This window comes from Takifugu rubripes, chromosome 14, assembly GCF_901000725.2.
Source record: "Takifugu rubripes chromosome 14, fTakRub1.2, whole genome shotgun sequence".
Classification (NCBI taxonomy): Eukaryota; Metazoa; Chordata; class Actinopteri; order Tetraodontiformes; family Tetraodontidae; genus Takifugu; species Takifugu rubripes.
The window spans coordinates 9165685-9189529 of NC_042298.1; the positions used below are offsets into that span (position 1 = coordinate 9165685).

The 23845-nt window shown below is 41.0% G+C and overlaps 1 protein-coding gene and 3 long non-coding RNA genes across 5 annotated transcripts; 1 reads left to right on the forward strand and 3 right to left on the reverse strand.

The window, feature by feature from the left end:
- Window positions 1-741: 741 nt before the first annotated feature.
- il12ba (interleukin 12Ba) lies at window positions 742-3791 on the reverse strand. Its single transcript, NM_001100604.1, is given in 8 exon segments — window positions 742-1588; window positions 1903-2024; window positions 2136-2308; window positions 2387-2628; window positions 2728-2833; window positions 2937-3230; window positions 3320-3401; window positions 3501-3791. Coding segments are annotated over 8 exon segments (1080 nt in total). The 5' UTR covers window positions 3519-3791; the 3' UTR covers window positions 742-1545.
- A 1000-nt stretch (window positions 3792-4791) lies between these two features.
- Window positions 4792-7055, forward strand: LOC115252317 (uncharacterized). The gene is made up of 3 exons (XR_003890729.1): window positions 4792-4905; window positions 4991-5799; window positions 5917-7055. It is a non-coding gene; the product is annotated as an uncharacterized lncRNA (long non-coding RNA).
- On the reverse strand, window positions 4901-19042 carry LOC115252318 (uncharacterized). The gene is made up of 4 exons (XR_003890732.1): window positions 18776-19042; window positions 7497-7647; window positions 7089-7162; window positions 4901-5057 (listed from the first exon to the last, which is right to left on the reverse strand). It is a non-coding gene; the product is annotated as an uncharacterized lncRNA (long non-coding RNA).
- A 91-nt stretch (window positions 19043-19133) lies between these two features.
- Window positions 19134-22182, reverse strand: LOC105417387 (uncharacterized). Of its 2 annotated transcripts, none has more exons than XR_003890731.1 (3): window positions 22050-22182; window positions 21568-21698; window positions 19134-19188 (listed from the first exon to the last, which is right to left on the reverse strand). It is a non-coding gene; the product is annotated as an uncharacterized lncRNA (long non-coding RNA). The 2 variants fall into 2 exon arrangements; XR_003890730.1 differs by having other exon boundaries at window positions 22043-22182.
- Between the last annotated feature and the right edge of the window lie 1663 nt (window positions 22183-23845).

Here is a 23845-nt window from a genome sequence, read left to right on the forward strand (position 1 = left end):
CGGCCGGACTCCATGGGCAGAGGTCCGGCCACCAGGCGCTCGCCAACGTGCCCCACCCCCAGGCCTGGCTCCAGGAGGGGGCCCCGGTGACCCGCATCCGGGCAAGGGAAACTTGGCACCAATGTTGTTCAGCATCATTAGGGGGTCCTGGGCTACGCTTTGTCTGGTCCCTCACCTAGGACCTGTTTGCCATGGGTGGCCCTACCAGGGGCATATAGCCCCAGACAACGGAGCTCCTAGGATCATTGGGACACGCAAACCCCTCCACCACGATAAGGTGGCACCCCAGGGAGGGGAAATGCGGAGACAAATCCCATAATTTTGTCATATTCAACAGTAAAAATAATCAAATGTCAGAGGTCTCAGAGCTGATAATGTGCCACATGTTAGCCTCTGAAAGTGATTAAATCCCTTTAAGCTCTTCTGCATTTCAACAGGGAAGTGAAGGTTCACCACAATCTTGTGACCATGGTATAGATCAATGCTGGAAATATCATCTGTAGATCTATTGTTGTCTGTCAGGGCTTTTACATTTGGATTTTCAGTAATTAAACAAGCGATGGAGATAAACTGTCATTAAATGTGATTCAAAAAAGTGGTTATTTACCCCACATTGGGAATTTTGTCTTGTCACAGCAGAAGAGAACATTTCAGATGGCATGTATCAATACTGCAAAGAACAAAAAATGTAGAACTGACACCACAAAAAAAGCCTATAATACAAAATAAACAATACAATAGAGCATGCTTCATGTTTTAATTCAAACACAAACTCTGGTTGCTAATTTTACAGTTACAGGACATGATAATGATTAAAATAAGGTTTGCTGTGAAGGAGGTCAGCAGTTGTCTTTGACAAATTAAAGACCCAATCAAGGGAATATGGCTGGGATGCCCTTATTTCAAGCACTGGACTTACACATCCAGGGAGGGAAAGGAGACACTTCCTGTCAGGTGAAAAGGTTACTGGCACCCATGGAGGATCAGATCAGCGTGCACCACGCAAGAGTAGGAGAGCAGAGCAACATCAGCCTAAAACAGTGTGTGTTAATTAGCATGGAAGGAAATACCACACATGCCTGATCGATTACGTCTATGACTGGATACAAGAAGGGCTGAGTAGTTTGTGACTAGGAATTTCCACCAAAGAGACACAATGTCACCTAACTGGTTTGGGAAAAGCAGATGACATTTAATTTGTTTGTTGAACAAACAGAACTGACTGCTGAGGTTTCCCTTCTCCGAGGAGCGAACGTGATTGTAGCAGATAATGGGAAAATGTGGTTTGGGAGAAACTTTTGTACAAAATTTCCATTAAGGGCCTGTTCCTGTTCCCATTTCTAATTATGACTGGGTAAAGGACGCAGCTGCTGAATGTGAAAGGAAAGAGAATCTGAAGTCACATGTTTGTGTTAGTGATGAGGCAACATCACTTGTGAGAAATTCGCTTCTCTGTTAAATCAGGATTTAAAAGAAAACAAACAAGGAACATAAAGAAAGAGAACAGGTTCTAAAATGAGAGTTGAGCTGTTGGAGTCTTCTGAATCATGCTTTAGTTGTTTTTCTGCTCCTTTTTCCACTCCTCAATCTGCAACGGTAAGAAGGCAGAAAGACGGATTATTCTGGAACACTGCACATCTCACCCATTTATTCCAAGACACTCTGTCAAAACTTAGACAGAACATTTCTGACACCCTGAAGCAATCAGAAAAGGACTTTACATCAAATGTGTTCAAATTAAGTAATTCTACCAAGAAAAACCCTGATAGAGATTCCATTCACAACCTATTAGACAGTCAGAAGAAACTAAAAACATATAGGTTTCAATCCTCCATCATGTTTAGGGTGCAGAACATTTAAAAACAAAAGTGAAAGTAAATGTCATCAAATAGCACTACTGACCTGAGGAAGCTCCACTCTCCCCACTGGGAGATGCAGAGGGCATCCTTGGCTCGAACACAAACGACCATGATCCTCCGCTTCACTTGGTGCTGGTAGATTTCTGGAGAGCTGACTGTCAACGTCTAAGATGAAAAACAAGACCTCAGTTCAGTTCTGCGTCCTTTATCCACCGTCCCTCAAATTCTGGTGACTTTTTGCCATTTGTCCAGTCTTTCTATTGCTGTTAGGCCCACCTTTGTGACCCTGGTCTGAGTGCAGGGGTGATCACATGTTCTGCAGGATTTCCTCAGCTGTCTAATCTGGAAAGTAAGCGGGAAGTAGGAGAACGGTGTGTTCCAGGAGCTCGGGTAGCTCCACGCCACCATCGTAGCGTTGACTTTTCTGATGATGACCTTGTCGGGTTTTACTGTGAAACGGCAGCAGGGTCAACATGGGCGTAAAGAAAACCATAGAAAGAGAACACCTGGTCCCAGAAATCTCCCACCTATGTCGGATAGGAAGAAACGGCTGGAATAAGTCTGCATCAGGAAGTGCTTGGAGCTCACGTGGACGTCGATGTGGATCGGCTGGCTCTCCTCAGCGTAAGGGCAGTGCTGCTCATCCTTGCACCACATCCCACCATCGCCGTCGTCCACTGAGCAGGTGACCTTCCTCTGACCCGAGGAGCAGGACCAGTGCCTCCCACTGGCGTCCACTGAGCAGGCCGGGAGGCTGCCGTCAGCGGCACTGCAGAAGATGGAAATCATTGGAGAATCCTGACTGTGATTGTGTGTGAAGTACTAAGAGAGCCATTGTAAGAGGGTTGAAGATAAATAGTCCACCTACCGCTGAGCTGTGATAAATGCAACTTTGCCAACAAGAATTGCGTGCCAGGACCAAGAGCAGCGAAAGTCACCGTTGAAATTATTTGCAGAGCAGCTTAAATATTGACCTGGTAACACATAACCAATCACTGGAGTTTTGACAAGCTGAAATTTGAGTTTTTATCTTTGTGAGCCTTATCCACTGCGGCTGTGACGCGGATATCAGCCTACCTTGGTCGTTTTTTAGAAGAATCTTTTTTCTAGTGTCATTGTCCTCTTTGATGAGGACCACAGTGTAATTAAGGAGCGACCCGGTCTGGCTGTGGCAGGTGTAGTTGCCCCCTCCCAAGCTTTCCTCCAGATCCACCACATACAAGTTGCCTCTCTGTGTTTCCATCACTCCATTATTCTTCCAAAAAATATCCACGTCCTCTGGGCTCCCTCCCACATGCTCCTCCTCTGGGGTGGACGTGAGGCAGCTCAGCAGCAGTTGGCCACTGCTCCCGTCCGTCTGCACCACCAAAACTGGCAAGAGGACCCACCGCAATGAAAAAGTGTTTAGAAGCTGTTTTCTTGCACCCGCAGCCTAGAATGTGTTTGAAAATCTGACGTACTGTGTGGCAGCAAAGTCCAGGCATCTATAGAGTTTTGGTTAGTGCCTCTTAGGAATATGCAGATTATGGTGAATATAAGTAACTAGTCAACACACAACACAGGAGGGACAAATATTAGCTACTATTAACAGCAGTGCTGGATATAAAGATAGAGAGCAGCTCGCAGTCTGTTGTAACCTACCTTGTTGTGATTCCCCATGACTGCCGGAGGTTCTGAGGTTGTTTGTCTTTTATGCAAGTGACAAAGAGAGGGATGAAAAAACCCTTCAGCTATCTTTGAGGAAGTTCACTGAAGCCCTTCACCTCCAGGCCACACTGTGATGTGACTGTCATTGTCTTCAGGATCCTTAAAGGTCAAATGTGTCGCCAAAAGTCATCTAAATGTTAAACGTCGAGGTCAAATGTGGCTATTTCTTTTTAAATAGATCAATGAAAGGTTGTATTACTCGTTGACTTTCACAGTTTTAGGAATATTTTCAGTACCTGTTCAAAGCCGTGTCTGTGGAAATTTGCAAACCTCTGGGTATTTCCCATCATGACATGATTATGATTGTTTTGTTTACAGTTTTAAAACAATATCAACTCACACAAATGTACAGAGAATGTAAAAGCTTTACAGGCTGATTTACACAGCATTCAAACTGAACAACTTTCAAATGTTGAGGTTATTACAGTAAAATGATTAGAATATTTTATGCAATTATGTCTTTACTTTACCTTTAAAGAATACATATTTTGTATTTTATTTTCCATTTTCCCCACTGGTGCCCTCTTATGTATAATAAAATGATACTTTAATTTTATAGCTGTGTTATTGTGGAACTGTTTTACAGATGCAAGAAAGTGCTGTGTTTGTCCATAACCACAGAACTTTCTAATTAGAGGGTCTGTAATGGACCGAAGCGGGATTGATGGATGGATGGAAGGATGGAGCCTGACGCTTGACGGTGCAATAATAAAAATAGACAATAGGTGGCAGAAAATCCATTCAAACCGAAAAAATGTTGCTCTGACCACATCCCTACCTATATATATATATATATATATATATATATATATATATATTATATTATTTATCTCACCTTGATTTTAACAGGAAGATCACGAGAGAAAAGACAACACTGAATTAAAAAAAACATAAACAACTATTAGTATAGATAGAGAGAAAGGAAATCAAAATGTACAACAGTGATCTGGAGACTTGCAGTTTGTCTTTAAACAGATCTCTTCCATCACTTGGATGGGGGTTAGGGTTAGGGTTAGGGTTAGGGTTAAGGTTGCAGGTCATTTTATAGCGGGGTCAGCAGCAAGTCTTGAACTCTGACTACAAATCTGAAAGGATATAATTGGAGTCAATAAAATGTGTCAACTTTGTGAACTAATCTCTCTAAGACATTGGCCAGGCAAGACTGGATATACCGGTATGCTTTGTTCCATTTGTACTCAGAAATCGGAATTCCCAAGTCAGAAGTTTCAGCTGGAATACGCCAAGAGGGAAAAAAAGGCAACGTTTGTGTTTCCTCCTCACCCACCATGTTTAAAAGTTGCAGGACTGCTTGTCCGGAATTCATTTATATTTGGACAAGGTAAGCGTGCAAATTGCTTTCGTGGAGATTGTCATCTTGTTTTCCGACTTTGTAACCGAAAAGTTGGCTCTGATGTCATTCCCAGGTCCGATTTCCGTGGTAAATGGAAGGCAGCAATAAGCCTGTAGGACTGGAGTTAGAATGGGAGCCACCTTTGAAAAGAGGGAAGATCAGCTAATTGTGTTGCAAGATGAGCTCACAATGAATACCCGTGAATGTAGTATTTTTAAACAATTTAAGGAGCATTTACATGAATGCGACATGCGCAATAATGCAGTGCAATTTATCATCTCACAGCAGCCTAATAATTATGCGGTCAAGGTTTGCAGCCTTGGCCATAACAGACATAATATACGTACCATTATGAAAGGAAATAAACTCATATGCATGCATGTGATTCTCTCCATATTTACAATTGTGTACACAAAATGAATCCACTAGATGTCTTTAGAGGGTAATAAATACTGAAATATGATGAAAATTGTCAGAAGCTAAAACAAATTCTTCCATTTCTCAGATTCTCCTGGCACGATCAGCTCAGATACATGTGTTGATGTGGATTCCTTGGATTGAAGACAGTGTAAAATTATGGCTGGTGTCCTTGCTGGAGCATCAACTTTGACGGTCCGCAGCTGTTGAAACTCGCAGGGCTTTGAACAAGATCTGAGGATTTGTTCTGGAATGTCTTCCAGATGCCCCTTAAACAGCTGGAATGAAATCAGTGCCATGATCTCATCTGCGTGAGGAAACATGCAGGCAGACAAAGGGGACACAGAGAAGGCAGCGATGATGTAAATGTGGGTGAAATGTAGGGAGACGAGGAGGAAATCTGAGGGTAGAGATATGCTGAAGTCCTGGATCCTGCACCCTGAGCCACAGCTGTCAGAACACACTGTGAGCAGCACCAGATTTAAGAGAAATCTTTGGCCTCTTGCTTGCTTTGGGAGGCTTTTTATTTATATCTGTGTCAGTGTTCATCTCATCTCTCCTTAAATCTGCATGTATTCACAGGGGCTTCGAGGGAGCTTTCTGCGACTGTGATTTCAATAAAATCACACACAGCAATAAAGACTGGAAGGTGATTGTGAACATTAGAATACGCACAGCGATTATTCTTTGATTATTCTGGGCTTCAACTTGCCAAAACGGGGGAGAGAACTTAAACCAGAAGTTCGGTGAGTTCAGTAAGTTTTAATGAGACTGTCTCGGCAGACGGAGACGTGTTAATGAAGCCAGGATCCTGCGCTCTCTATCGGTCTCCCCCAGGAAAATGCAAGCCGCCGCCACTCTGTTTATCGTCCGCTCTCAGGAAAAACAGGGCCAGTGAGGGGTAGCCTGCTGCAACGGGAGACGAGGTGGGGTGAGGAGGTATTCTCTCAGTGCCTCAAAGAGTTTGACTCTGACTTGATACAAACAGAAAAAGCCACTAAAAAATGATAATACTGGAAAAGAGGCATGGAACTTCCTCAAAGATCAATGCTAGATGGGCTTATGTGGCGTCACAAAGGAGGGTTTTGAGTGTGCCAGGATCCTAAAGTAGAAGTGATGATTTTCTGAATCGAAAGGTAGAAGGGAACAATCGCTCGAGTAACACCAGAAAGTGTTTAGGTCATTGATTTTCCTATTGTACACTGAGAATGAGGGCGTTATTGAGAAGACTGAGACCCTTTTGGTACAAAGCTGCTGGGCGAAGTTATTCAGGCGGATCGATCTTCGATAATAATCTTTTTTTGATTCATTTGGGTTGGAGGAGGAGGCATGAGGGGAAGTTTCATCGCACGTCGGTGTTTTAATGCGCCTGCATTTCGATTTGAAATAGTGAGTAGAGTCGAGCAGGCATCGGTCCGTGGGTGGCTCTCTAATATAAATCCAGTCTGTTGTTGTTTCAGTCTGATGTTTTCAGACAGTCTCGCGAGGTCAGATCTGTTTGTGTGGGTGCCTGAAGAGAACTCTAAAACTAATAGAGGACAAATATGCACAGCGCCTCACCGGTTGTTTCCCTCGCTGTGTTATTTTCAGCATCAGCGTGTAACAATGGCTTCAGCTGCCCGAACACAGTCTGAATTTGCCTTGAGTGATTTCACCTTTGAACTCACTCTTATCTCTGAGAGTTTGGCACAGTGCCGAGCGCCGCATTAAGTGTCACACCCACTTTCCCCTCCACTAACTAATTTGTGTCTTACCATACTGATGTCCTCAGACTGGCACAGGGTGAAAGACTGGGTTCTTTAAGGGCATCCAGCCAGGAGGCCTTTTTCTATGGGAACAAAGCCAAATCCCATCAAATCCACTTCAGTGTGGTATACATTAGTGGTAGCAGGTTACTTTATACATGTGCAGGCTGGGTAATGAAAGAGTGTGTCCTGTCCTTTACACCGGACACAGCCTTTTAACCTCCTACACAGCTGATTTAAATCTACGAAAATCACACACAGAGACCCACACTTGCACACACTCATAAATATATTAACTTTAAATAGACAGAACTAATGAAATCACTACCCATCCTTCACACTGTTGTACGGAAATATTGCAATTAATCTGGGAATGAAGTGGACCACAGAAAAGAAAAGGGCAGACTCAGAGATTACCTGCTACACATGGTTTATACTAAGACAAGACGCAGAAGCTCCTTTTCCACATTTTTTCAGTAAGTGCTTCGGTGTGCACGTCAGTTATGTCCACATTAATACTTTCACCATGGTAACGCTAATCCAGATTTGATCGGTTGATAGGCGTTATCTGTAAAAAATGTTTAAATAAATAAATAAAAGAAATCATGAATTGGGAATTTTAGAAGTGTTGATAACATGAATAAGTACAAACATTTCCTGTCAGTCTTGTCTGTTAGTTTTGCTGTCGACACTAGATTTGCATTTAATTAAAGCGTGCTGGATCGGAGAAGCATTTCAGGGTAATCTGGGTGGTGCTGAACGACACGACCAAGGTAATGGATCGTTTCAGTCCGGTTCTGTCAGAGAGGCTTATGGGTAGAGAGGCATATCTGTGATGCTGTGCCACTAGTATGTTAGATGACTGCCCCATCAAAAGCAGGATCTGCATTTTTTGCCCCTGTTTATACAGCTTGTCCAAAGGTACATATAAAAGTCACTCGTTCTACAACACAAATAACAGGGATGAAAAAAGAACAACAGTACTGGGGCCTGCAGGAAACATTGTTTACATCAATGTTCTCTGTTGAGACAAAAGAAAATTAACCTTCCTTTGATTAAATAAATCTGATCCAACTTATATGAACTCCACCACCGCAAAACAGCGATGCGCTAGAATGTGTGCTCTCCTTTAAACGATGAATGTGAAACCAGCTGCTCCGTGTCAAAATCTATCATGCATCGCTGTGTTATAACACATCTGCCAAGTGCCGAGCGAATCCACACAGTGTTCACTGACCTGATGACTGAATCATCCAACTATTCAAGGTTTGCGGTCTGTTTTGTAGCATAGCAGCTTCAGAAAGCTTAGATGCGTTGCTGGATATGGGTAGAAAATTATTTTTTAAACAAAGACTTCCTACAAACATGCCTCTACTGGTCCTGGGCACTGAGCTGTGCAGATCTTGCAAATGGTCACGGTCAGCAGAGGGAGAAATCACGCGATCGTATGTCATGACAGAATCAGCTCCTTCGTGAATTTCCACACTGGTATGGGGGACAAAAGTATTTTAAAGAAAGGATGGCTTTTATTTTGAAAAAGTTAGATTGTATTTTCCACAATTAGAATGCTGAAGTCAACACCACAAAAATGTTCCCATGGTCATAACTCATCAAGGGCTCTATGATTCGTAGTGAAATTAGTTTATTGTTTGAAACATTTTTTAAAATATTTATTTACAAGGTTTTTTTCAACCTTCCTTCCCTACAATTTCATTGCCCCCCGTTCAATGTCTTCAAAAGTTGAATTCAAATGAATATGTATTTTCAATTGTACGGAGTTCCAGGTTCTACTTTCTGGAGGTCAGCACTTGACCCCAACATCCATTCTTTTGTCCAACCCATCAAGCTAAAGCTGCTGTGTACCTCAGTCACATCTGTAAAATGCATTTTTAGCCTATAAGCTAACACTTACATAGCGCAGAACCAATCCACTATTGGTTTTTGCAACTGATGGGTTAAACCTGATTGTCTGACTTTGTGCGTAGAGATTTTTGAGTCTATGCCCAAGTTCAAAACCCAGTGTCACGGTTTACGTATAAGGAACATCGGGTTTGCTTTAGGACATTACCAGTGACACGTTCTCTGAACTGGAACGTAAACTCTGGTCTCCTGGGTTAGCCGTGGCTTCCATCACCAGGAATATTGCTGACGTAACAGCCTTGGCCGGTTCTGTTCGGCGTCCCGTTTAAGACAGGATGTGAAATATTGTTTGGTTTTCATCTAAGACCTGTGTTTGCACATTCTTCGAGCCTGACTGGGAATGTTTAAGAAGATCTTTGGTGTCGCTCCAAGGCCATGCATGACACATAGAGTATCAGGTGACCCAGCACTTCACCATCATCACGACCTGCTTCCAGACTGGAGCACCTGCAATTACAAGCTCATAGATGCGATGCACATTATATAAAATCTCTTATTTAAATACAGTTGGTAACACTTAAATGTAAAGTGATTTCGATTCCCCCCCCTTCCTTTTTACAGTGACATTTGACCTACTTGTCTTCCTGCGATATTGCTGCTGTCACGGCTGACATCAGGGAGAGGCTTCCTGTTTAATCTGTGCTATTTATTTAGCACCATCTTTGAGGAATCCTCCACCCAAAACACATTTAATCACTTGTCTCCAGCAGTTTATGGTCACCATTATAGAATATTGCTTAAGCATTCAAAAAATAAAACTGTTTAAAATGGAAATTGCCTCAGCATTGGTGGGATGTGAATGCTGATGATTAGGGCTGATGATTAGGGAAGGCAGGGAAAATGAAATGTGCGGGGGCAAAAGTAAAAGGCCTTGAACGTTCAATCTCTTTATTATCACTCCCACTCGCAGAGGGATTTGGTTTTGTCTAAATATTCCCATTAATATGCAGGTGAGCGCGCAGGTGGGTGGTAGTCAATTATCCCTTTGATTTGCATTTTGTAAACAATACGTCAGAGATGGCAGCAAAGATGGTGAGCAATCAGATTTTCTAATTATATCGACTGTCTTCCAGAACACAGTGCTTATAGAAGAGAGTCTGCGAATGCATCTTTCAGTTAAAGGCAGAATATTTGAAGCTGCATTATTCATCACTCCACATCTTCGCACACAGCTGAGGAAATGGATTTCCATCACTTGCTGCTTGAAAAAGGAGCCATTTGTAGACGGAGTGGGTTTGAAACTTCGTCTGGATGTATGTGTTACACTTTAAAAAAGAAAATTCCAACTGGATAGGGATACTACTGACATGCCAAGTTTTGTCAGGATTTTGGTCAGTTTAACTGTCACCATAGCGATTGTTCTGTTGAGGAATTTTTCATGGTTCTTTTGAGTCCTGTACCCTCTGCTTGTCTTGCTTCCTCGTGCTCTTTTGGGCTAGAACGTCTGGCTAAAATGTCAGCATTATCCGACATTGTTTCCTTGTTTCTGTTCCGCGTTCTCTCCCTCTATGCTGTTGGTTCTCTTTGTGAGCTTTGATTTAGAGTTTGTATTTGATAAGTTGGTTAACATGAATTAAAACACATATAAACAACATAAAAAAGACATTTATTTATGATATATAATTTTTTGTTGAGCTGATTAAAATTAGAGGCCTTGTGTTTGAAGCCCTGGGTTTTTCATTTTGCTTCCATTCCAAAACTTTTCATCTTTTTATGACCATGTTTCCTATCTAAGATGGTTCCAGTTTAACTGAATTCCAGAGAGAGGGAGAAGGAACACAGTGAGGAGTGAGAATGAATGAGTCTGACTGACTGTTTTAATACCAGAGAAGTTATACAGTCGGACAAATATGAAGACGAGAGCCAGATGCAGAGCATGTGACGACGTTCCTGACTGGAGGAGAGCCTTCGTCAAAGAATGATGACCTGCTGACGGATGGAGTTATCCAGATTCTATTTGGTTGTCCATGTCAGACAGTCATCCCAAACCCTCCTGTTTAACTCCAAAACTGCCTCTTTAGAGAGATTGATCAATAGTTATGGTCTGATGGAACAAAATTCATCTCTGGATTGAAGTTAAAAGTTGAATTACTTCAATGAATCAATATAAATATCCAATTCTCAGCACTATTAGTGAAACACCTGGTTAATGATCTTCTTTGAGAGCAGCTAGGTGCCACAGAAATTTAAAGGAAACCAAAATGAATTAAAAAAATATGCAAATTCTCAAAATATGTGAAAAGGCACAGGTGGAAAACAAACTACAGAAAAAATAGTAGACCACTGTAAACAAACCTGTAAACAAACAGCAGGCAAAAAAGTTGCAAACTCTGTCACAACAATGTCCCAACAGTGGAACGTGTTTTCTCGTGTAGCTCTATTTGTGTATGTATGAAAAAACTATATCAACTACTGAGAAGCAAAGCATGGAGCAAACATCCTGAAGATAAGCCGGAAAAACCATTGAGAAAAACAATGTATGCAAAAGTGTCAAAAGAGAGAAGAGTTGTGAAATGGAGGAAAAGGGAGCCGTTGTTAATGTAAGAAGTATTTGGAGGAGTGTTTTGTTGGCAGTGGCTCCTTTGTTCTGGTGATGTGATTTTAGTCATTATATCGTGAGACAGTGTAATATACAATACATAAATCTAAGTTTAAAAGCTTTTGGTATGGTGTTATGGAAATGGTTGGATAGTCTTACACCTTTATTTCTCTATATCTGAGTATTTTAAATGAAATATGTGGAGCCTTGTGGTTCTGCTGTCACTTGAAGCCCATTAACACCAGCTCACACATTGTGGAGATCATCACAAAAGCAGCGTGACTAATGGCGCATCCGTAATGCCAGCTCTCATAATTTGACCTTTCTTTTGGAAGAAGCCACTCTTGTCTTCTTTAATCGTCGCTGTGCCTTTTAAGACATCCTGTAATCAACAGGGCCGGTGCACGTCTTCGCCTTAGCCTCTGCTCTCTGTGTGCATCCAGGTGGGCATGGCAACCGAGCAGAACAGTGATGCAGGAGAGCATCACAGAAAAGACTGAGTCATTCTCATCCGCAGCCCAATGTGCAAGTCAATTTAAGGAAAAGAAAAGCTCGGAGAAGACTTTGTCTCTCCCTCCAGAAAAGCCACTTTTGATCAAATCACATTTAGGAGCATTTATGGAAAGACAACTTCAATGTAGACGTAAAGTAATAAAGCAATAATGGTGAATCAGTATAAGACACAAATATTTGTTTCCTGCATAGTAACAAGAGTATGAACAGCAAAAATAAGTTCTGAACAAGACTGTGAAAAAAGGTATCAGATCTATAATTACATGGTAGGTAGGACATGATGTAGCCCAAAACCACAATAGCACATGGTGTAATGTCATAAGAGTATCTGCATAACTGACACAAATGGATCTCTACATGATGAAAGTCACAGAATTTCATATGGGACAAACTACAGAAAAGAGCAGTTTGCAGAACTCAAATTGGAGCTCAGATGTAGGTTTGATCCTGGGTTTTATCTCTTGATTTACTTTCCTCTCCTTTGATCTAGACTATTTTACCCTGCAGCGTTTATCACAGATCGGAACCCACACACTGAGGGTTCACAGTGGGGACAACGTGCACAGTGATGGATGGACCTTTAGGAGGAATGTGCATTTGTCTTCTTTATGGCATTCATGTGAGAGGAGTGTGGTTCTGAGGTGTAGGCTGGCATCTACTGTAATTCACAAAAGAGTCTGTGAAGATGGGCGGTCGATCTGATAAACTTTGCGCTAGACAAAACCAGATCCACGCCTAGGCTCACCGCCTGTTCAAACTCGCGCAAAAGCTGACAGTCCTGTCGGCACCTCCCCAGCGAGATTCTCCCACACCGTTTCAAAAGACAACACACAAGATTCAAAAGAGATGTGACTGTGTTTTCAACAGATTTGTCCACAGGCCTTCACACACCATCAACACATGGTTATCTTTACAAAGCCCATGACAACAGCAGCCATTCCTTCTACTGCCTTAGCAACAGCTAACAGGTACGTGAACCAAACAGCCCCATCACAAGGCAGCTGTGCCCAAAATGGTATTTTCTGCCAGTACACACTAATGCTGACCACACTAAAGAGGGATATTTATTTTGATATTGTTGATCACATTAACAGCACAGAATTCCTTAAAGTGGGCAAAACAAATGAAAGACTTTGCAGTTCTGTTCTCTTACTCCTTTTTATTTGAGTCACCTCAAAATAGTCTGTCTTTTCAGTCATTACTGTGGTTAACTGTACCACTAAATTTATGCAGAAAACAGCAGGACTGAGGCTGATTCCCATCATTAAAGATCCCTTTGAAACACTGGCGAGCGTTAGAAAATACAACACGCCACCCACAGGCACCCAACTTTCCTTTAAAAATCAAGTCTAAAGCATCTATAATGATCAACCTTCTCCCACAAAGTTTAGAGGATTTCAAAAGTTTGCCTTGCTGCAAATGTCTGGACTTTGCTCGTTACAGACAGAAAGAAATATGAAATAGGAATGTGAGTCATCTCTGGCTGCCTTTGCTCAACACCTGCAGGAAGTGAGATAGCATGTGGCTGAAGAGCATCTCCAAATGTAATTACCGGAGCACTGAATGGGGACGTCACTCATGCATACATATTTTTAATTTGGCATTTAAAAAGTTTGACTGTAAAAAGTACAGGTGAGGGTGCAGCTTTGTTTAAACAGTCCTCATTACTACAGTGTACACACAGCCCTGTACCCCTGCTGCCCCCAAGCATTGTTGGCTCTTCACAGTTCGTTGTCACACAACAGGAACTCCAGCCAACTAGCGAGACCTGTTCATGTCTTTGTATTCCTGCCCACTGGCTTTTCACATAGCGTTCTTGGTCGTCATTAAACCTCGAGTGGTGCTCTCAGGTGGTGCTGGTGACTGACGCATATATTTCGGTCAACATGACACTGTTGTGAAAATGCTCCGGAACGGCAGTTGGGAGAGAAGATTTTAAAGCAAAGTGTCCTCGAATCTGCTGCTGCAGACGGGGAGGTGTCAGGAAAACAAGCTGCAGGGTTTGTGTTTAATTTAGACCCTGGGTGAGGCGGTAAAATGCACAACTCCAAAGATGACTACAATCCCTTCTTTAGATGGCACCCCAGTTTGATACAAAATGTAGAATCAGTGATATATATAATACCCGGCATGTAGAGTACACGTGTGTACAACAGAGCCACATTTTAACACAGTGTGATTACTGCTATCATGTGGTAAAAGGGGAAGTTGACTATATTTATAGTCCTAGGGTAATTTTGACTCATGCTCTGCCAGTGTAACTGGCAAATACCCAGAGCACCCAGAGGTACAAGGTCACGTACATACATTCATGTCTGCTAGTGATAACGTGGCCTCACATGCTAAATGCACGAGACAACCATGGCCCCAGTGTCTGCTGAATTTTCCTATTGTTGACTGTAGTCTTGATCCTCAAGCTATTCTGATCACCACCATGTGTTCACTGTGTAAGATGAACAAATACTTGATTGTTGCGTTACTTGAAAGCATCAGTAAATAATGTTGCCATGATACGTCATATGGTATCAGTGGTTAACTCAGACCTGTATGGTACGAGAGCAATAGAATGGACAAAATTCTCCAAAAAGCAGCCAAATAAAGAAACAAATACTTTAAAAAAATGAAGTAACATTAACATGCTGTATTGTTTCAGGGAGCAGCAAATGAAATACTACTGTCTGTAAGTGTGTATTTCACACTTGTCTCCTATCCTTTTATAACTTTGTCATTTCTTTCCCCTCAAAGACAAACAATTGTGATTCATGCACCCCCACATAAAACAAGCAAAAGATGGTGATTCACCAAAACACTGTAGAGTGGCAGCCGCTGTACGCTTGTGGTCATGCAGATGAGCCATGACAGCCCCCAGTTTTTTGGCGCAGGCTCAGTAGGTACGTTAGAGGAAGCCATATATCTTTTTTCTACAAGGTCTTTATGTCCTGCTGATGATGCACAGCCACGAGGAACTGGCGTCATGGAGGGACCAGGTGAGGAATTCAAGGGCCGGCCGTGCACTTCTACTGCCAGGACTGTTGTGATAATTATATCACCAGCTGGGACAATCTGGAAACGTCATTTCCATCTGCTTTAAAGCTTGTAGCCGTATTTCCTTTTTGGTCTTTGGGGAAAGAAAGGATAGGAGTGGAAAGCAATGGGGGTGGGGCGGAACACACTATCATGTACTGGTATGCTGCTGGTACCAGTAAACCATTCCTGAAAGTCCCTACTGTCACTGCCTCCTCAACAGAGGCGACTTGCAGGCATTTATATAAATATATAACTATACACTAAACAGAATGTGTGACACAGATATTTTGCCTGATTTTTTGCCTGATGCCATAAAGGTTAAACATTATCACAACCATTTACAAAACTCAATTGCTATATCACAATGTCTGGACTTGGATGTTTTCCTATTTCATCTTATATGTCCACCAATTATGGTATATAAGAATTTTAGATTGAATGGTGATTTTGGTATGTTTTAATTCGTTTACTTTGCTTTTAATTCAAAATAATTTCAGCTACCATTAAGTTGCTGTTGCTCTTCACAGGTATCGATCGAGCGTTTCTTGCGTCCTTGTCAATCACCAAGCTGTGACATTTGCCGTGAACCTTATGAAAAGGTTAACGATATGCCGAAAAAATTGCGCTCTACCTGGAGGCTCATCAGAGTGCAGAATCTCATATTACTTTATTATAGTGGTTAATTTGAGCTATAATTTAGTTTAATTTAATGCATTCTTCTGCACTTCTTCTCAAGTATATCCATTAGAACAGCATCATTCGGCATATCTTTTACAGCAAATGGTTCATTTATTATACAGCTGTAGCTATAAGATCATTTATGTGTCCGTGACAGATTGCACAAATTATTTATTTAAATAAAAGTCAACAAAAACTTCTTTCCTGCTTCCTCTGGGCCAGTAAATTTGCCTCTGTGTCAGTCTAACACATCCACACATTTTCAATGGACCCGTGGCTCATCAGGGACTCGTTTGCCTGCGGGAAAATGGTTGCATTTGCCTTGAATTAACTAATCCTTTTGCCTTGAAACCCAGCATTACAAAAACATTGGTTCATTTAGAGGAGATTTTTTTGTGCACTTGTGGGTCTTTTGCAACATGAAATAATTGTGATGAAGACTCATATGTGTCACTCTCACCCCCTCTCACCAAATGAATGTACCTCATAAAGACATGTTTGACCAAAATATACATTTACAGTACATAACAGTTTATGCATTTTTATGTAAAAGTTTCTTCAAAGTAAAGCTAGTTAACTAATGTGGAATGCAAACTCTCCTGCGTTTTATCTGTGTAAATTTGCTCTACACTCACAGTACTGAGTACTGAGCACTTGGTCACATTTGCATGTGCACCTCTGACCATCTGGTTATTTTGAAACCTTGTCTCTACAGTTCTCCCTGTATGTTTCAGATCTTTGTCCTGCTGGAAAACAGTGAGATCAGGTGCAGCCGAGTGAGCCTGATATTGGAAACCTGAGGTGATAGAGAGTCATTATCTGCTGCTGTTGGTGTTATGATGTGACTTGGTGTTTCTGAGGTTCAAGATCAATGCTCTGAAGTCCAAACTCCATGTATCCTTAATGAGAAAAGATGAGTTTTGTAACAGGATAGGAGAGAGTGAAAGGCCACAGTATCTGATCCGTGGACAGGAGTTGTATTATGCCTACTTCATGGCTTATTGATCAGAAAAATAATGATTAGAGACTGAGAAAAAATAATGACAAGCTTAAAATTTCCCTTCAAGTCAAAGTTGGAAGATGGACCAAATGCAGGACCTGAACTGTCAGATCTGACCACTAAGGTTATCTTTGTGTAAATTGCCTTATTTCTTATTAATAAAAAAAACCAAACCCATATTAAATATCTATGTAACCCTGATTTCATTAACATAGTACAATTTCACTGAAATCACTCGACTCGTGATCAGCAAACATATGTGACCACATTCATATGACATAAAAACATCGACTCCCTTCTCTGTAAAGACACTTTTCTTCTATAGTACTAAGTTTTGCAATATCAGGGGGAAAAAAACAAAACAGACCTTTAACAATAAACAGATATGAATGACATGCTTGTGTATAAACGATAAAAGCACGAGTTCCATGTGCATCGTGTATCTGTTTCCCCTTAATTTGTGAATCTGGACTTTTCTGGACATGCCAGTGTTCATGTTCGACACATCATGTGGGTATGACCTTTACATCCAGGCAGCAGCCAATCTTTACGATTCAAATGACTGCGGCACAACACGCGACATAACCCCCAGAACCTTTTGAGAGGACATTGCTTAGTAAAAACTTAAAGTGCAGCAGACATTATTGTAATGATGAGAGATTTCTATAAGATGCAGCTCATCCATAGGAGCATTTTATCCCAGCGGGAGGGTTTATAGCTCGCGTGTGCATTGGCAGACGCATGCTCATGCGTGAAGACTCCTGATTCTTGGTGGACCACAGTTGTATTTTACTGCCCTCCTAAATGAGGTCTCCAATTACCCTGGCTGTTGGATACAGAATTCTGTAGCTCAGGCTAAACCCAGCCTGACTCCAAACAAGGAAAACAATCATTGCTGCAGGCGATGTGCAAGACAGAAACTAGAAGGACGTAGGAATGCAGAAAAAGTACAGTAGTAAAGTGAAGGGTGAACTTTTAACAATGTTTACTAAGCCGTGACTGAAAAATGGCTGCTATTCACAACTCCCTTTTCATGGTGCACTTTTGTCTGCAGTAATAGGCTACATAAATATGGACAAGGCACATGTCAAATTAACCTTGTTCATTTTCTCTAAATAAAGTGATGTTTTTAAAAGTTTTAAAGCATTGTGATGTCCTTGGTGATCACTGCTGATGGCACCAGTATGATATGGATGAATAGATGATCAGTTCTTCTTCAGAAGACATTTATACATACAAAAATCAATCATGCCCTTGTAAAGTTATTTTTACATTCAGTAAAAGCAGCAGAAGATGCCAAAGTGCTGTAGATTAGAATCATCCAGTTGGAAGATAGATGAGACGGAAGCTGCACACAAGCACTAGAGCACGAGCTGAACTCAACACCAGGCTTTTCACACACATTCCTTTCACCTTTAAGAGCTCTTGAGAAACATGACGCGTCGCCTGCTATAAGAACACTGCCTTCTATTTAAACTTGGACTTAAAGGAAGTCACACTCTTGTGATCAGGTTTTTGAACATAGTTCCTCATCTCATAGCAACACCTCTCTGAGCTCCAGGGTGAAGTACTTAAATCAACTGCATGGATTTAAATGCATTTTATCGTGATGTTTGTGACTCATTTTAATTGGATACATAAGCAAGTCGTGCACATAAGAAATAAATTGAAATAAATAACTCATTCTATTACTTATGTTAATTCTGCTCTTTAATTTATGGGAGTATAGATTTTCTTTGGTGATGATGGCTTTGTTTTGGCATGCTATCATTTATTCTTTATAGAGCAGCAACTTAACAGTGAGTTGGGGTGTTTAGTTTGGCTCCAAGTCTACAGATTGTGAATGTCAGACTTCAAATATTTATATTATTGTCCAGTCTATTTGACAGTGTGTAGTCCTAATATGTCTCTGACCTGTATTTTTTATGACAAATTGTTCCATGCAAGCCCTGGATCTACAATGTTCAACAAAAGATGGGGTTACTGGCAAAAGCCAAGCAAAAGCAGCAAGTCACTGACCTCATTTATGGTTCCTAAGCGGTGATGTAACCTCAATTTTCTTTTCCCCTCCATGTGGCATCAGATAAGTGCTGAACAGTGTGTCTTTTGGCAGAGGAAAAGAGGAACGAGAAACACGGGTGAAGCAAAATTATATTAGCTCTTCCATTCAAACAGTTTAGCAGCATGAGATTAGCGATCATCACTTCCCTAGTGTGTTTTAGAGGAAGAGAGGGAAATCTCTATTTCCAAGTCTCGCATGTGGTGACTGAGGAAAGCTTCTTACACCGCCCTTTAAGAAAATCAATAAAATGGATGAGTAAAAACAGGTTAGCAGAAAATAAACCAGCTTTCTTTAAATGCAGTAAAAGTATCATTGCCTCTGCCGTGTGTTTATATTTGCCCTGTGAATGACCTGTGACCCCCTCCTTGACCTGCAAGACAAATAACAAAAAATGTTTGTATATGATTTATATTTGAATATATACTATTATTTAATGAGTTATATATTATTTGTTATAGCTTAAAATTACATGTTGATGATTAATATTTTCGCTGAATTGATATGAAGTTCTTCCATTTCTGTCTTTCTCCATTAAGCAATGACTGGAGGTTTAGCTTCCTTGTTTTGATTTAGCCTCTTTAAAAAGTTTGCACCACCGCTGACCTGGGTTCAGCCAGAATATAGTCGGGAAGATTTACCCATTTGTAATCCTTCGCCATACTTACAAAACCGCGGTTTGATTCGATTTAGGCCTAATCAGACCTAATCTACTGGGCGACTGTGACGCGGCATCTTTTATAACCTCTCTCTGTGGCTCATATTTGCTAATTTTCTCAAATATTACAGACACATTTCCCTCTCTTTGTCCCTCCGTGTTTGCATGCTGCTGTTTGTTTTTATCTTCAAAAGTGGGTCAAAGATTGATTGATAGTGTCTGAGAGAGAATACAAAGAGCTTCTCTTTTACCTGGCAAGGAAATGAGAGGCAGATGAAACTGCTCCTGTTCTCAACAGGAATATGGTTTCATAAATAAATGAAAAAAACAAAACAAAAAAAGAGATACTATTATATCCTAACTAGTGCAATAATGACTTATAATTGCCAAAATTTAGCATCAACCTGTGTCAAACTTGTGTTGAGCCTCCACTGCCCCAACAATAGTGGTAGCAGCAGATCGCTGTGTTGCACTTTATAGAGTTTACTGCCGTACATGCGCTGTTGTTGCTGACTGCAAATGAGGGTCAGGAGGTGTTTGAGTCTCCCAGCAGACACTGGGTGAGAGACAGGGTTACACCCTGGACAGTTCCCTGGTCCATCACAGGGCACACACATAATATTCACGTCACCCTTAAGTTCAGGCTCCACGTAGAAAGACCCGAGCTGGAATCAAACTTCCACTGTGCTCACAGTTGGCTCCATTTAGAGTGGGAGTATGTTTGTGCCATCAGATTCTACAGGCAGATGTCTTTCACGAAATGCACAAAAGGATCGCCAGACATTCAGAGAGCTCTCTCACACACACAAAAATCAAAATAAAACAACAAAAATCCTCACCTAAAACCTAGACATAACAATACCAGAGGAGACCATGTTTTAGTATTCTATTCTGGCAACTCTCATCGCCCTGAGCAAGTTGTGAGATTCTATTGGTATTATACATTAACGGCAAATTTAAGATTCAGGTTTGGGATCACCTAAGGCTTTGTTGCACGTGTCCACAGAGAAGCCGACACATTTATTTGATTGTTGTCCACGGTTCTCTAACATTTAAAGAATATTTGTGCATAAACATTACCATTTGTTTTCATCAGAATGCAGGGATGGAGCGCGACTCACTGGCAGCAGTGCCCTCATTATGGTTAAGACAGAGTGGAAACAGTCGCCTAATGGCGAAATTGCCAGTAATGGGTACTGATCAACCTTGTTTTCCTCCCAGGACTCTGTGACACGATTTCTCTGGACATTCACCTCCATATGTGTGTCCCCACGACACGATTGATACAATTTTACAATTGTGCAGACATCTGCACATACTGCTCACATGTCCCCGTTTAATGTGTGAGTCAGGCTTTAAGGTCTCAGCTGCTCGTCCTTCGTATTTTTTGTTTCTCATTTACAACCTTCTTTTAAAGAAGAATGACCGGCCAAGTATTTTGTTTGATTATTCAACCGCTTAAAATGTAACTGTTGAACTTGCTGTCATGGAATCCATTTTTTTTTTTTTTTAATGTAATTAATGTCTCCCATTTGGAGGATTAACTTCTCTGGAATCCAATTTGAAGGCTATAAATAGTTTATTTTGGCTTTAAATGCAGATAAAGTAAGTAGCATCAAAATGGACTGAGGCTTGAGACAATATTCACAATGTCAGAGATCCAAGACGCCGAATGTAACCATCCGTTATGACAGCGACTGTATTCCCATTTCATTTGATGCGTTACACAGATGATAAGCGCATTAATTTTAGTTCCACTCGTTTCACTCTTCAGAGGACAAAGCTGTTTCTGATTCATGGGACAGATGAAATGACTTTGGTGAAAAAGGAATTATTGGACTGCATTTGCATATGAGGAGCAGATAATATAAAACATTTAAATGTAGTTTTTATACAGAAAAAAAAGATCGCTTTTGACACTAACTGTAAATAGCAGCTTCAAATCAACACAAAGACCTTAAAGATGAACGTGTACAATTTATTAAAGCCAGTATGGAATGTTGTACATGCAATAATACCTACAATACCTTCTAGTGTTTCCCGCCTGGCTTTGGTGGACTGTGCTACTCTTCTAGAAATCATTTGCACACCAACCTGAAGTTTGGCCATCTGGCCAGATTGGGAACCATTGAGCCGAGTCAGCTCTGTGCGTGTTGTACTGGTCAAGCGTCTGCAATGGAGTTTGTCAGCATGAGCGAGGGAGCACCCACTGGATCGCAGTTGAGCTGTTGGGAGCAAAAAAAAAAAGATTGAGATTCATCAAGATTAAAAGTGAAGATATAAAGTAACATTTTAGAATGTTAAAGGAATCCATTACAAAACAAACCTAAATCTTTTCTGTTTTACAACTAGATGTTTTTCCTCATATACATTATACATATGAGACAAAACCAGGATAATTCTTGCACATTTGTATAACATAAATCAATTGAACATAACAAGAGACTCCCTTTACAGAAAAAAATCTGAAAGATGTCATGTCATGGCGTCACTCACTGACACTTTCATTAACACTAACATTAACCCTTCACATAAGATATATGTTCAATTTGAATCCAGAGATACTCACTACAAACCTGGTTCTCATGTGGCTTTAAAGTTTCCCCCTTGTGCTCTGCAGTTTATCACTGTAACACCGGTTCAAAACTGACAGAGTGGGCCTGCAGTTGTGCAGAGTTGCTTCCTTAAGTGGTCAAGAGAAAGCAATCAGCCCACGCCTTATCCATTCATCACTCTGGAGGGAGCAGAAGAAAGGCCTAATTTTTCCCCTCAGTTATCTCTGTTCCCTAATCACCTCCTGGGAATTGCTAAATTCCTCTGAAACTTGTAATTTATTCAAACACAAATTTAAAGTCGAAATGCTTGAGGAAGTATTCGTGTCTTTTCTCTGGGATCAAAGGTAGGGAATGTGTCGACATGGCTTTAGAAAGTGCTTTCTTTATAGCTCAATTTATTTTACAGCTTAATTTACTTTACTCAGTGGGACTGTTTAAATCCACTAAACCACAACATAAATGCAAAAAAAGAACCTGTTGGTGGGTCTTCCGTCCCTCACTGACTAAAGCAGAGCCACCCGATGCATAACGCATGGTTGTTTCTAGTGTGGCATTATATGTGTACACAAAAAACAGAGATTCCACCCCCGGCTAATGGTATTAATTTATCTGGCGTGCAGTGTATGAGCTCAGTCAGCAGGCCACACCCGAGATGATGAATAATTCAATAAAGTGTTTTACAACCTCTTCCTCTTGGATCAGGACCAACTGCTCAAGTTTATGTACTGTTTGACCTGATCTATTCCTGGGAAACAAGGTTGCCTTAATGTTTCTGTTTATCTGATCCACACATTAGCTACTCCCATTCCACAGAAACACACTCAGTTCCTGTAGTTGTGCTGTGGCTCAGGCATGGAAGGACTTTTGGTCCTTGACAGCCATGAATCCATTTGGTTTGGGAGGACCTCGCCCTCGGTCCCCTGAGAGCCTTTAACCTAGAAGCAATTAGTGGTTTAAGCATTAGATTCATTCTTAGGAGGGATGTCATTGTTCCTTTCAATAAAGTAAGGGTATGATTGGCCCACACAATTAATCCTTAAATCAGTGCATGGATGGATTAGGAATGGGAACAACACATGGGTGAATATTGTTGTTGCTGCTTCTGCTCAGACATGATAAAATGCTGTGTTATGAAGCACTCACAGGATGTAATAACACGACCGGGAGCACATCTGCTAATGTTTTCAGGCCAATTTTTGACAAAATTATTTGATTTCTGTATTAAACCAGGGAGCCCTTCTGTGAAGCTGTTAGTCACATGCAGCTCAAGCTTGATCTTTCCTCAGGCCCCCGCTTAATATCCTTTTTTCTTTCTAATTTAAAATAACATCAGACTTATGAACTTCAATCACTAAATTGGTCACATTTGTGCATTAGCATTGCACATGAGGGGTGAGGCCTCTGTTTTCGACTTTTCTGTGTGGATATTATTGAATATGTGCATTTTGTCCATTACCTTGATTGTTTCCACACAAACAGGTCATATTATAGAATTATTAGATCCCAAACTATTTGAGCCTGGATGTTAATTTTTGTCACACTGGTTAGCATTTACTGATGTCATGATTGGCCACCATGTGGATTATATTGGGATTTTGTTCATGGCGACACCTTGGCTTGTCCCCCCCTCCTTGAATTAGGTTTCATGGATGCAATGTTTACCTTGTTTAGATGTATATGAAAGAAACTAATGATATCTCTAATATATTATTGTTTTAACTAATGTGTTGTACAGGGCAGGAAAAAGAAGATGACTTGGAATTTAACAGATCACGGGGCATAGGGAGAGATTTATGGTTATTATTACAGTTCTGGAT